At 40.4% G+C, this 14711-nt stretch overlaps 2 protein-coding genes across 4 annotated transcripts in view; both read right to left on the bottom strand.

Annotated features, from left to right (window-relative positions):
• Positions 1–92: 92 nt before the first annotated feature.
• Positions 93–14711, bottom strand: part of LOC146455644 (midasin-like) — a 79487-nt gene continuing 64868 nt past the window's right edge. For all 3 annotated transcript variants that reach the window (XM_085093957.1, XM_085093958.1, XM_085093959.1), the window contains exons 86-95: positions 14498–14701; positions 13839–13958; positions 12571–12771; positions 12150–12350; positions 11736–11944; positions 11102–11276; positions 3975–4048; positions 2704–2818; positions 1357–1491; positions 93–895 (exon numbers count right to left, since the gene is read on the bottom strand). In XM_085093957.1, coding sequence (XP_084950083.1) covers positions 635–895; positions 1357–1491; positions 2704–2818; positions 3975–4048; positions 11102–11276; positions 11736–11944; positions 12150–12350; positions 12571–12771; positions 13839–13958; positions 14498–14701 — 1695 coding nt within the window. In that variant the 3' untranslated portion in view covers positions 93–634. The remainder of the gene's footprint in view (positions 896–1356; positions 1492–2703; positions 2819–3974; positions 4049–11101; positions 11277–11735; positions 11945–12149; positions 12351–12570; positions 12772–13838; positions 13959–14497; positions 14702–14711) is intronic.
• Positions 5320–7306, bottom strand: LOC146455645 (melanocortin receptor 4-like). The gene has a single exon (XM_085093971.1). The coding sequence runs from the start codon at positions 7111–7113 to the stop codon at positions 6166–6168; it is 948 nt and encodes a 315-aa protein (XP_084950097.1). The 5' UTR covers positions 7114–7306; the 3' UTR covers positions 5320–6165.

Here is a 14711-nt window from a genome sequence, read left to right as displayed (position 1 = left end):
TTTCGGCGATTTGCGCGAATTTCAGGAGAAAAAACGACTGTTTTTCAGTCTAAACATTTGGCTCGCGGCAGGCTTTAAAACTGTACAACGAGTTACCATCTCGTGAAAAGTGTTTTTAATTGTACCTCTGAGTTAAAATAATCTCCATATATGCGCGAATTAAATATTTATGTCTTGTTGCTAGGAGTGTACTCCAAAAAGGTAAAACATTTTTCCGGAAACTGTTCTTTGTTACATTGCGCGCATCGACCAGATCTACTGATTCCTTCAGCTTCCCGATCATCCTGCTGCAGGGTGTGTCGTGTCCAGGTCTCCTTACCACAGCCTGACTTTGTACTCTATTTGCGTGCTACAGGCTCGTGAAGCGCTCCCCACCCCGTAGAATTTCCGAGTTTTGTTACCCATAGCCTGGGAAATGGTGATAAAACTTTCACAGTGTCAAGAAACTTCAACTGCTCCTTGAATTATTTGGGCCATTGCTTGCGAAGGACAGTAATGTGCCTGAAACTACCGGCTGCAAAGAGCCGAGAATACTTCTGACACACGAACACAACTTAGCTGCGGAGCGTTAAAATAGAGCCTGGGAAACAGGTGACGTCATTTTTCCACTCTCCCCAGGTCCTCGCATATTTTTTTAATCCATACTTGACACCAATTCAAACCACTGCCTTAGCGCATCACTCAGAATCTGCGGTAACGCGTTGATGTCCCTGAGGATGATGTAAAACGGGAAGGGAAACTGCTCCATGTAGGACTTGATTTCTGGCGGCTTTCCAGCTCGAAAGATTGGCACTCTGATGTCGAGAACGGAGTCTTTGTTGGCGGGGTTGTCGAGAATCACAAACACCATGAATATGTTGGCCTCCCTTGCAACTCTCACGGCCTTTTGAACGGTCTGCAAAAGAAAAGTTGTTTACTCATACGCAACGACCCTATGTTACCGCAACATTCGCCAAAAAAAAAGAGAGAGAGAAAGGGGTGAAAATGAAGAACGGCTACTCACAAAAATCCTGTTGGAAGACTGTTCGCCGAAGGGAATTGTTAGTATTGTTCACGATAACGGAACTATGACTTTAATCAAAAACAAACCAGCTGGTGCAACTGAAGGCAGACTGTAAGCCGCAAAAAGAGCGAACTAGTTGGGAACTAGGTTAAGTCTAACTAGGTACAATCTAATCAACAAGCTTCGTGGTTCTGCGGTTCGCGACTCCACTGATTGCCTTGTAGAATGAGGATGAATGAGGAGAGGGATTTCTAGGAAGATGTTGATTTTGGGGATAGCTGGTCAGTGACCGAAGAGTTGCAAAGCAACCCCGCATTCTGGAGTTTTACCTAAACGTTTTATCTTTCACTCACCTCCATCCCCTCCAGAAATATTCCTCTACCATCCGACACAATCAACAGAAGCTGGGAGGTGTCTCTTCTTGTCCGGGGGGACATTTGTAAACGCGACTGCGCTGACAGCATTAAACTGGTACAAGTATCTAGGAGCTGATATATTGACATAAACATTAGAAAGGCGCTGCACAGACATTAAATCCAGGCAACTGAGAGTGCAAGGTGCATTTGACATAAGACCACAAGCTGTTTTAGCAAAAGACCGTCGAGTCGATCAAGAAAGAAAAAAACTGAAAAAGTATTTGAACGGGTGGTCTTGGAGAGGCCTTACTCAAATAGGAAGGATCCAAGTAAGAGTAAATTGTTTGCCATACCAAATATCCTGTGCCCTATCGCCATAAATCAGATTTCGTTACGAAAATGCATGATCTGAATAAGAATAAACATCGGGCATTTCTTATGTCCAGAAATGCACGCTAATGAGGCACATGAACTGAATGATAGGCATCACAAGGTGTCCCCTAACATTAATTCTTACTAAAACACAAATGATTCTGTCAAACATGAAGTCATATGAAAATGACACAAAGGTCGCTCATATATAGTACCCAAATTCAGGTTTAGGTGCATTTCTGGACATATCAGAGGCGTGTTTTGCTGCGTTTTTCAGCGGATAACTGAACTGAAATGGTTCTTGGATCGCCCATACAAACCACTAGCGCCTAATCTTCACTACGGTTTGACGGGGATTTGCGTGCAACGGCGGAAACAGAATGACCATGAATCAATGTTTTGTGTTATACGTTTCCTAACGGTTAGCCAGATTCTAAACATCTGTTATTGTATCGTTGATCAGCCCAGATATATCAGTGCGCAGGGAAAATAGCCATTAATTAGGCCCCATCCATTTTCATCTCGGCGAAAACGAAGCAAAATAGTTTCATCCACACTAGCGTGTCGTTTCGTCTCCACCTATCCACACTAAAAACGCTCGAAAATGATGAAAACGACTGGGACCCGGGATTACGCATGTGTTAACATCACAAGACCAACCGCCATCTTGGATAGAAACTCCGATTTGGACTGGAACCGATTGCATGTGATGCCTTTTTGCTTTTAAAGTCTCCGTTTTCACCTGTCCACACTAGAAACGAAGCGTTTTCAAAAGTCTCCACTTTTGAAACCGTTTTCATTTTCCTTTTTCATTGGTGTTTTCAGGCGTTTTAGTGTGGTCGATAGGCGAAAACGCATAAAAAAGAATGCGTTTTCAAACGAAAACGCATTAGTGTGGAAGAAGTCTTACTTCTAGCTTCTAGCTCTAACATTTCATACAATCACTTTCAGCGTGCAACTGTCGATACTTACTTGTGCTATTTTGGTTTTCTTCTGATCAAAAGTGAACTGCTGCAGGATTCTTGCTCCTGATTGGTCCGTGAATGGTTCGTGGAATGGGTGCAAGAGCTGGACAGTTTCTCCAAAGCTACAAAGCAAAGAAATTCACGGGCATAGTGAACGGATAAACAAGCCAAGAAGGGATGGGGAAAGTGAGCACCAATTCCATTTCTGGCAATCACTGAGTGCTTTTCAATGGTGTCGAAACTATCTTCGCATTTACTTTACTGAGCTACTTGTTCGTGCTACAGAAAACAGATAAAGCTCGCTTAGGACACCTGTGGCATTCAGCCCCGGCCGTGTGGAAACCTGTGGCTCGTATGTGACCGTACCTTTCCCTTACTGCTCTTTTTGATTGTTTAAAAAAGACGACTCGCACCGCTTCTTAACCAATTTGAAAGTAAAACCAAAACCAATGGTGACTTGCTCGGACGTGTTTTGTCGCGCTTTGCATCCGTTACATCCATTTGCTTTGAGTTCTGATTGCTAACGTGAGATATCTGTAACTGCTGTGACTAGTCAGAATGATTCATTTCGTTTTAATTTCCCGAACCTCAGTTAAAACTCGCGATGGTTGTAGATGTTCCCCCTCCAATAACAAGCACCTGTCAAAGGAGGAGGTGTCATCCGCCAAAGAGACTTCACGTGACTTTTCGCGGCCTAACAATTTTTTTCTTGATGGACAAAACTGAAACTTTGTGCATTACACTCTAGTTTCCCGCGTGCTTTCTCGCTTGCTAGTTCATGTTGACGTGCTTTTTTAACACTTCAGTGTTGTGGGCTCGTGTTTGGCCGCAGATTCTTGTAAGACTTAGAAGCTTTTACTGGATAGGATTGCACTACTTGAAAAGAGACGCTTTGCGAAACTACAGTGATATTTCAAAAAGCGAATTAACAGTATGAAATGCTTCAGTGTCACTGGGAGTGTTGTGCAGTTATTCCTCATTGTTACCGCTTTAGAGCCATAACACACCGTTTGCTAATTATTACTTGACAAAATGCTGCGTTGACGTAGTCCAGAAAGTTTCAAGCCCGTTCAACGCGCCGTCAATAACGACAATAACAGACACCTGTACCTACAAGGTGATAGATTTAAGTACTAATGCCATAAGCAAGTTTTCAGGGGAGGGGGAGATTGCCCTGGAAAATAGGCTAACAAGTATAATTGAACGTAGACGTCAGAGCTTTGCTAATTTGCACTCTTATAATACCAGGGTGCTTTTTCGACAAGAGGAGAAACCCACCTACAAACACCAAGATCACCAGCTTCCAATCGGGTTAGTGCATTGCTGATAACTGCCAACGACTCAAACGCCAGCTAAAATGATAAATAAACAAAAGACGACTTCAAGGTAAATGGATTTTTATAAAAAGTAGAGACAATAACCAACAGGAGTATAGCAAGCTATTGCCTGTTGAAAACGTACAAGTCATTAAAAACAAAAATAACTATACCGACTACAGTCAAAAGTATAAAAAAACCTGTGATTCCTGGATCTCAGATCGAATTAAAATTTGCAAGTTCTGGTTTCGATGAAGTACGGAAACCAGAGTACCCTGCGAAAAGCTCTCAGAGCAAGGACGAGAACCAATTACAAACTCAACCCACACATGAAGCCAAGTCCGGGAATCGAACCGGGGGCCCGTTTCTCGAAAGACCCAGTAACTTATCGGGTCCGATAAGTGTCTTTGGTGATAAATGTTTCTTAACAGAAGTCAATTTTTGTTAGCTTTGAATACTAAATTTTAAAATCTTATAATTCTATGAATATATTGCCCAAGTACCATGTTTGTTATCACTGTGTTATCGGCGAAAAAACATTTCAAAATATACTTATCGGGCCCGGTAAGATACCGGGTCTTTCGAGAAACGGGCCCTAGGACCACATTAGTAGGAGGTGAGCGCCCTAACCGCTACGTCATCCCTGCAACTACAGATTACTTGAGAGCGACTCTCCCTAAGAACTCATATTGCTTGCTTTCTTTAAAAAGCGGACAGCTTTGAAAAGTCTGTATCTGGTTTCTTCACCGCCAATCCCCTCTCGAATAGAAATAGTTTATTCTCCTCTGGTCAAGCATTTCTCGTGTTGTTGGCAACTTGCTGAAGATCAGCTTTCGATCCCGAAATCTTCACCTTCATCAAATCTTTCTTTTAACTAGTTAAGGTATTTACGCATTAGCGGACGGTGCGGGGGCTGGCATGGGTGTGCCCCGCCTCCTCTCCCCAGTTGCCAAGACTGGTCTGCTATTTGGGAAGCAAATTCTCCCCAAATAGTTAGTTTAATTTTTGTCGAGAGCTACAAAAGCAACCCTAAAATGTGGAACGCAGAACTATTATTTCCTATTAAAGCTGTACTATAGGATTTCACAATTTTCGACCCATCTCACAGTCTTCTTGTGAATGAATGTAAATATATGAAACATATATTTTGAACTGCGGATGAAAGATCAAATAGCAGAAAAACCTTCGCAGTTAGTACGCAACTTAAGCAGTTGCGAAAGGAAAGCCTGAAAAAAAAATTCAGGCTTGAACAGGATTCGAACCCATGACCTCTGAAGGTCAGAGGTCATGGGTTCGAATCCCGTTCAAGTAAATTTTTTTCAGGCTTTCTTTTCGCAACTGCTTAAGTTGCGTACTACCTGCGAGGATCTTTCTTCTATTTAATCTTCTTGTGGTGCGATACCGGGCTGAATGAATAAATGATGATAATCTTTTATGAGGATGCCAACGCCACTGTATAAAAACTAGTCATTTACGGGAGGGTCCTGTTTAAGACTATATTATATAGTTAAAACTATATTGACGGTTAGGGGAAAATAGACCATTAACTGAACAGCTTTCCTGTGCAACAATTATTTCCATGACGTTTTGCAAGAGTGTCACTGGCAGATGCACGTGGAGGGAGATCTTAGATAATACGTGCAGCTTTATTTTGTACCAATTGCAAATCAGCCATCAACGTCGAGTTACCACGGTCGCCCCAGATAATGTCTCCATGATCAAAAAACTGGTAAAACGAAACTTACTACGCTGTTATTCCTCAGAATGTAAGTATCCAGTCTTGAAGGATCAAACTCATGGTAAGGTTTCAGAAAAGTATATCCCAGAAAGACATTTCCATTTAGTTGCAGTCACTTAACTGAAGTTAAATTAAAGGTGTTTTCAAAAGGTTATACTGTTGCTATGGTAACATATTACGTCAAGGAAATGGCCATAACGCGTTCACCAGTGATCAGGTATTTGTTTTCTACCATGCGTTAATGTTGTATCAACTAATAAAGGGTGGTGGCATTGATCCGTCAAAGTGTATTAGTGCTGGAAAGAGCTGGAAACCGGTGCCAGGCACCATAAACTGGGAATGTACAACCCTTAAAAAAATATCGACTATGAATGAAACCGATCCACCCCTTTTAAAGGCTCAAAAACTTCGTATACTAATTTGATGAACAAAAAAGCTGTCTGATTATATCCTTCACTGCCTGTCTCACTTCTCTGATCTTCCAGCAGTAAAGGATGGGGTTTAACGACGAGTTCAATAAACCTAAAGTTACTGTAAATTCCAGTGCAAGAAAAAAACCTGAGGACAGTCTACTGTGAATTTGTCTTACTGCCAGTGGCGCCACTACAGTAAATGGCAAATAACAAACAACTAATGCGAACAGCAGCCAAAGTGAATTGAAGACTGTCTTCCTGTATCGCGCGATGTTTATTGGGATTGTTCGGTTCGATTGAGCTGTAACATTGCAGTGAACTTGAGTTTGATGATGACGCAACCTGCAGAAAATCCTCGTGTAAGAGTACATAACAGTAACTAAGCACAGTATTAGAATTATACAGTTGTACCATGATGATGCGTCGATATTCCAAAGGAACATTATGCATCCGAAAATAGAGAGAACCCAGAAAGAAATCACACTCGTGTATGTTCGTTTTGTAGTTACAACTTGTCTGTACCTGAGCCCTAACAGGAGAGCGAGAAGTCTATCCACACTTATGGCAGTCATTGTCAACAAAGACACTAAGCACAACATTTGGGTTGTTACAGAAGCTGCGGCAAATGTGTAGCGACAAATGTTCCATTGTTCGTTCACCATAGACATGAAATAGATAACTTCAAGAGGTTGTGAAATGATACCGACACAGAAATCAGTTGCCGCTAGGCTACGAAACAAGAGTTTGGACGGCGGATGAAGCGAAGTCTCTTTGTAAAGAGCAACTAGGATCAGAGTATTCCCTAGAAATGCAGTGATGGACAAAATAACGTTCAACACTGACAGGCATATCAGTTGGTTGTGCATAGCTCCAGTTAATTCTGCCGAGCAATACAGTTCTTGGTATGATTTCTCATGGTTTACGCTTGCAGTATAATTTGCCTCCGCCATTCTACTTCAGAGGCAAAACACCTGTGAAATCGACTTTCATTTCTTCCCATATCCTCTATCGAAGTTGAGTAACATATTAACATATGTCAAACTTGTCAAATTAATTCGAAATCTTTAATGTGTCTTATTTGAGTTTCAGGAGTAAAATTTGGAGTAAATATCGACAATGCCAAATTTCCTTTTTTTTCTCTCTCTCTCTGTGATTTACTTTCGAAACTAACATTACAAGGTTCCATTTCTTTTTACTTTTCTAAAAATTTGGAAAATTAAAAAAATTCCACGCGTGCGTTTGTGACTGAAGAAATATAGGCTATTCTCGACTCCAGTTGCTCTTGTAGTCAAACCATCAGCCTGTGCCTTAACAAATAGCCTTTTTTCACAGTTTGTTATTTCAGTTTAGCTAAATTATTTGAATTTCAAATAATTATTTATTGAGAATTATTTGAACTGTAACATTTTTTTAATAAAACTGATGTGATAATAAAAAGCTCGTTGAAACCAAACATCAAAACAAAAACCTTTTTTCAAATCTGTTCCAAAGTGCACAAAGCACTTACTAACAACTACAGTCGACTCCAGATAACTCGAAACCTCGCTAACTCTTACCAAAATCGACTTCTCCTGGATTTCCGTACATATATTTATTGTAATTGTACCCTTGGTAACTCAAACCCTCGATAATCCGAACCTCCGGCTAACTCGAAGCAATTTTCGTTTCCATTAAGGTCATTTTCTATATAACTTTACCCTCGATAACTCGATCCACGTTTTTTCAAGACCTGACAGGTCAAAACAAACAGTACTGTAGTCCAAAATATTGAATTTACTTTGAAGCAGCCGTGTATTCTGTCTTTTTTGTTTTGTTTTCTTTTGCATTGTACTAAGTTGATGAACAAAAGCGTTGTCTAATTGCAGGTCCTTCACTGCTCAACTTAAATTTACTTATTTTTCCTGCAGAAAACGGAAGGGTTTAATGAAGGAGTTAAAATGAGCCAAAAGGTTGGTCAAATATCGTAACTGATGTACCTGTCAAATAAATGCATTTCGTTTAATGTGCCCCTTTGAATTTTAACTCACGAAGCTGTTTCAAGGAAAACAAGAGTAGCTAAATTCAAATGTCCAGCCACTTTCTGATTTAATAATTTCGTAACTAAATTCAGATATTTAGCCGGTTTGCCAAGGCGATGCCCAAACGGTTTGTTGCCCAACTTGATATATATTATACGCCTGAAATGGAGATTTGAAACTGAAAGAAAACCCTTTTACAAAAAGGCAGCTGGAAAGTCCGAAAATGTAATGTGCACTGCTAATTAAATTTGGCCATATTAATAGGTAGTCTCAAGGATTTGGAGCCGAAAGCTAAAGGTCCATTTTAACGGTTTCAACATTTGCTTCAACATGCGTTCAATACAGTTGCTGAACCAAATATCGTGGGCGTTTGAACAGGTTGAAAGCGTAAAAAATGTTGAAAGCTTGTTGAAAGTGTGTTGAATCAAATTTAAATTGGTTTAGACATCGATTCAACATTTCCTTTGTTCTTGAAAATGTTGAATGGCGTTGAAACCGTTTCATCACTCCGTCCATCCAATATGTGCCCAACATCCGTTTAACTTTTGTTGAACCGATGTTGGGCGAATGTTGAAACCGTTTAAACGGGCCTTAAGATTTTGCCTTCAACATTTCCAAGAAAAAACGATTGGTCTTCTATACCATTAGTTGATTCTGCTGAGCAAGACAGTTCCTTATCTTAAGTTTGTTGCCAACATTTTGCTCTAGTCGGTAGTACCTGTGCAATTCAGTTCATCGCTTCTCTGTAAGACTGATTAAATATCGTAAAAGCACGTCAAACATGTCAAATTGACTAAGAACTCTTATTGTGCCTTGTGAATTTCACTTTGAGCAGCTGTTTTTAGAAAGACAAAAGTAGCCCAAAAATAACGTACCACGCTCTGGCTGCCATAATTTCGAAACTGAAATACTGTGTATCTGCATGGTAGAGAAAGAATGTCGCAAAGAAAGGCGAGAGCGAAAGTTCCAAATTGAAACGTAACTCATGCAATCGTCAATAGGCCATTTCCGAGTTGCTTTGAACCTCGATATGAAAGCGACGTTAAGTTCAAGGTTTTTTTTATTGAGAAACTTAGTTTTCATTCATATGTAAACAAAACCAATTTTCAAATGAAAAGCTTTGCACTTACCCTCGCATTCACAATGAGGTTCACAGCAACTCGGAAATGGCAATTGAAACACTTAGCTCACGACCACAAGGAATGGACAGGGATTTTAACATTTCCTTAGTTTAAATTTAGCCCCCAGTTTAACCACGTCACCAAAATTAAAATCTGCACCATAGTTGCCCCGGTACTTTGTGTTCGTTCACAGTCAACACAATTCACTTTTTGCCCATTTATTTTATCGAGTACTACAAGATAAGACACGATGACTCGTCATCAATAGTTTTTGAACAATCTTCACTCCGCGTCCACTTTTCAGAAGGGAGCTGCGATGTTGTCGCTTTTACTAAATCATACCAATTTGCATGTTTTGGCTGTAAAACGACAAAAGCTGTGGGTTTCTAATATTTCTTGCGCATAGGAACAAAAACAATGTATTAATGCGTATAATATGATGAAGAAAACTTCATTCATTTATCAGCGATTTTCATTAAAACCAACGTCAGTATAAGTAATGTTGCTTGTTTTTATCAGTAGCCTTTCATTTAATTAACACCTTGAAAAATCGAACTGACCAATATTCAAATAATGATATTCATGACATGAATAGAAAATTACGCGCGGCCAGGAGCCCTCAAAAGAAGTCCACTTTCAAGTAATTCCTGCAATGATCGACAATGCTTTGCATCTAGACTGTTCTTCTCATATTTGGGGCACAACCACGCTGCAGTTGGAGCAGCTGCAAGCCCCACGAAAGAGGGGCGGAACTACTTGATTGTGCATTAATTACTGTCGCAGGTCAACATCAGGCCAGATCCTGGTTGCTTACAAAGACAATACAGCTCAGCTTCATATAATAAACCAAAAACAGATTATGATGGGAGTGCTTCCCTCTTGTGCAGATGGATAAGGTCATTTCTTCTTGTTTTGATTAAAGAAACAATTTGTTGCCAAATAATATAATCTGATAAAGTTTAATTCTCTTCTCCGCCTTCTTTTTTGTAGAACTTTGTATTTTTTGTCTCCATTAGTTAGCAGAACCTATGGATTCTTTTGACGCTTTTGCAATACTGTAACAATTTATATGGGCACACAAATGAAGCTTATTGTTGATTTGTCATCTTTTTTCAGGGCAACACGTCTCCGATCCTAATACGGAGCAGTGCTTCTTCGGTTACATCAGGCCACTCACATCACGATAAGACCAAATACAAATGAAAGGTTTTTTTCCGGCGAACTGAACTTCGTCTACCAAACACGCTGACAAAAGCACCAGTTTAATTATTGCCGTGTCACACCGCCATGATCACATAACATGAACTAGTCAATTCTCCACTCTGAAGGAGGAAGACTGGTACGAGTGAGGGATTGTGGGATCGTATGGGTAGACAGATGGAAATTGCGACGATGGATAAGTGCATTTCGCGGCAGTCAGTTGTATACGAAATATTCCTTTAAATGAAAACTATTTAACAAGAGCTACGCAACCCGTTAATTTTAAACAGTCATGTCAAAACGAAAGAGTCGCCGAAAATCGAAATGGGTAGCGTTGTTTAAACTCCCACCAGTCGCATTATCTGGAACATCTGCTATCTATTTTTAAAAAATAGATAAAAGAAAGCTCAAAATAGCGTGTGCCTATTACTGTCCAAACCTTGCCTATTTGGAGTGAATGTCATCCATGTTTTACCTGTTTAGAGTGATTGCCATTCATGTTTTACCTGTTTGGAGTGATTGCCATTCATGTTTTACCTGTTTGGAGTGATTGTCATTCATGTTTTACCTGTTTGGAGTGATTGCCATTCATGTTTTACCTGTTTGGAGTGATTGTCGTTCATGCTGGAAGAGTCGTCCACAGCCAGCATGATCTGGTATTGCCTTTTACTCGGCTTAGTCCTCCTCAGCCAGATCTTGTCTTTGCGAAACTGACTTGCAATATACGGGATCACCTTCCTCATGTTTAATCTCTTGCCTGATCTATAATCACCCCTGCAAAAAAAAAGCATTTAAAACGGATGTAAAGAAAGTACCACTTTTCCGCATTAATGATAAAGCAAAAACCCTTTGATAGGTACCCTTTCATAGGTACTGTCGACTGAAAACAAAATCAAAGGACCCTAGTCAGGCTCCACCATTTTCGATGCCATCGAAATTATTGATATTGCATGGTGAAACGAAATCTTATTGCTTTACTGTAAGTTGTGTTCCTGAAAGTAATTATCATCATTATCTTTCGTAGTTTCACAGTGATTTCGTTCATTTCGACATGCTCCGAATAAAATATAATAGCCAAACTCTCGCATATAAACAAAAACAAAGGTGTAGCTGACTAGGGTCCTTAAAGCCCAAATTGTTACATTGAAACTAAAATGTCAATTGTTCAACTCATATCGTTAAACCAGAGCAAACACAAGGCAAGAATAACTTCAGTTTTGGCGATTAACGTACTTGAGTTTTGTGGCCAGTGAAGGTTCTAGTACCAGTCTCAACTGCTCACAGAGCTCCTGCGAGAGACTGGAGGTGAGAAGCTCGTACTTGCGCCAAGCCTCTTGGGCAGCTTGTTGCTCCTCAGTGGTACCTCGGTCCAAATTGTTCCATTCTGCTAACTGATGTTCAAGGTCTGATCTAAGTTTCTCGGGGTCCAGTGAAGATAAACCCTTTGGAGAGAAGGATTGTGTTACTAAAGGATTGCAAAGAAACCCCACTCGTCAGTTGAAATACGCGCAGGACTGATAAACAACGATAAAAGAAATTCTGAAACTCCAACTTTTTCACAACAGGATGCTATACGAACCAGTTTAAGCTCCTGGCGAGATGCGAAATTGAATTTGAACTAAATAACGTATCCCTCTTCGGGCTTACCAGTCTCTCAAATGCTAGCGCCATTTCGGACGAGTGGTAAGTACTTTCCAAGCGTTCAGTGCTTATCTCGGCACCATCGCTGGTATCCATGTCGTCTTCTCTGGCTGCAATCTCAGTTTCCTCTCGCTCATTTTCGGAATCCGCTGTAATCTTTGGTTTGACTGGCGGCGGTAATCTGGATTGCTGAGGTCTGTCTGGTGCCTGAAGTGTAAGATTCACAGTCAGAACACTAAAGTCTAAAGTCTAAAAGTCAAACAGAGTACAGGGTGGATACCCATCTGTAACCTGCATGAGTAATAAAAATTACAGAAATATGGAGAGGTTGCCATATGATGTACTTCCCTAAGAGACGTAAAACAAATCGTAAATTCAAGTGCACACAACGCTGTTCACATTATTCAAATATTCAAGTAATACTCACAGGAAGCTCCTCGTTTTCATCAAACAAAGCTGCCTTCATTTCCTCATCTTCTTCATTTTCGCTCTGCATCTGGGGAAAGTCAGCCTTGTCTTGTTCTTTAGCTTGATCAGCGGTTGCACTGTCAAGAGTCTGCGCATCGTGAGTAGATGGATCATCGTTTTTTATGTGCTGGAAAAGATCTTGGCTTCTCGTCTCGTTCGCCTGGAATAAGCAAAAGTACATGAATACGTGATTTCAATATTAAAAGAACAAGCTCGATGTAAGAGATAAGTTACCAGGGGTCGGATGTTAATGTATCTTCTTAGAGTAGCCACAAACTAAGAAAAAACGACGGACTAAAACCGTTTAGGAAATTAACGTTAATTTATGTCCTGTTATTTTCTTTTTGAGCGTTAATTTCTGCGAACGTAATAAAGTGGAGCGTTAGCTTCTGTAGGTTTTCTTTCTATTATTCCTTGCAATTCAAAACTAACACAGCAGCTCTCTTTGCTTGGCATATTCAAATCCTGAGTATGTCGTTGATGATATTTAAGGTTAACTTTTGCTACTATTATTGTCTTTCTTATCATTCATGACCGTGTATTTGGGAGTAAATAGCTTTGAAATCATCAACCTCTTCCCACTTGAAAGAATACGAGACCTACAGGCTCGCGTTAATTTCCTTTGTTTAGAGATTTATCCATCTCGTTCGGGTTAATTTCTTCATTTCAAACTAAACTGGTGATAATTGAAGTCGCGTTATCTTCAAATACCTCAATTAACACGTTAATTTACAATGTCTAAGTTATGAAAAGTTGTAATTGTTCATACAGATATCAAAATCAAAAGCAAAGAGAAGGTAAAGGAACTGACCACCACAGGGAAACTTGACTTAACAAATGAACATTTTCTCCAACCAGAATTTAACAATAACGAAAGTTGGAATGAAAGTATACATAATTCATTCCTTGAAGGATCCAAGGTTTCCAACAACGTGATTAGTAAAGAAGCAAAGAAACATCAGAAACTTTGTTGCTGGGTTGAAAAGGCAATGAGCGGAGAAGGGTATCACGAGATATGACAACAGATGAACCATAACAACCACAGAGGAGGAGGAGGAGGAGGAGGAGGAGGAGGAGGAGGAGAACAACAACAACAAGGAGAAGGAGGAAAAAACTCAGAAGGAAGACCAATAACCAGATAAGGGTATTTGCAGATGACAACAGCTGAGGGCTTTAAGATTCATAAGATGAAAAATTCCTTATTATTAACTTAATTTAGCGATGTACCTCCGCTCCAGAGTCCATGTCGGTTTTATCCACAGTCTTGAGCCTCTTGTGAGTGGTTTCATCCATAGAGCCCAGCGTTCGGTCAGACCGGGCGCGATTCAGCTGCTTCCTCTGACGAGACTGTGAAAAAACAAACCATCTCACTGCACTACACAAACAAGTTCTTCATTGGACAAAACTTATTGCGCTTCTCCCTTTTTGTCATTTACTTAAAGATTCGGAAGGATCCAACGAGGAAACAAAGAGAACGGAAGAATAATTTTCAAGTGCCAAAAGGGAGGGGTGCTTCCTTGGCTTTGAGCGTACTGCGCCAAGGGCTCAAAAACTCAGCCCCACTTTCAACAGTAGTAGTCTATTCCTGGCATCCTAGCATCGCATTTCATTTACAGACCAAAAAGGCAAACGGTACCAGTTACAAGCTAATTATAAATCAAGTCAAATATATCATAACCCTTAAAGTTTCCAAGATGAAGTTTCTCTGTACATCAAGAATAAGATAAAACTTTGAGTGAGGGACATTGTCCTGATCTCCTAAATTAATCTCGTAACTACTGCAACACAAAATTTATAGAGATAAGTAGCGAGATTTCATATCTTGATCTAAGACTAAAACGGGCAAGTGACAATAAAAAGGTTGCCCCAAGGTTGTGTCCGCTGACCTGCTGACTGGTGTCCGCAGTAGCTTGAACTGTGCTTGACTCCCCGTGATGTCCCTCATTATCAGCTGCCTCAGCTCGCCCCACTCCCCGCTCTTCATTACCATCTGTAGACTCGGATTGGCCAGCTGCCATATCAGTTTGTTCCCCGCTTCCATCGCCTTCCCCAGAATCCTCCACGGCCTGAACATTATCTTGAGGCTGATTCTAAACGAAG

The sequence above is a fragment of the Pavona decussata genome, unplaced genomic scaffold, assembly GCF_977016875.1.
Source record: "Pavona decussata unplaced genomic scaffold, jaPavDecu1.1 SCAFFOLD_272, whole genome shotgun sequence".
Lineage (NCBI taxonomy): Eukaryota > Metazoa > Cnidaria > Anthozoa > Scleractinia > Agariciidae > Pavona > Pavona decussata.
Note: the sequence above shows the minus strand (reverse complement) of the source record. Positions and strands in the feature narration are given on the sequence as shown.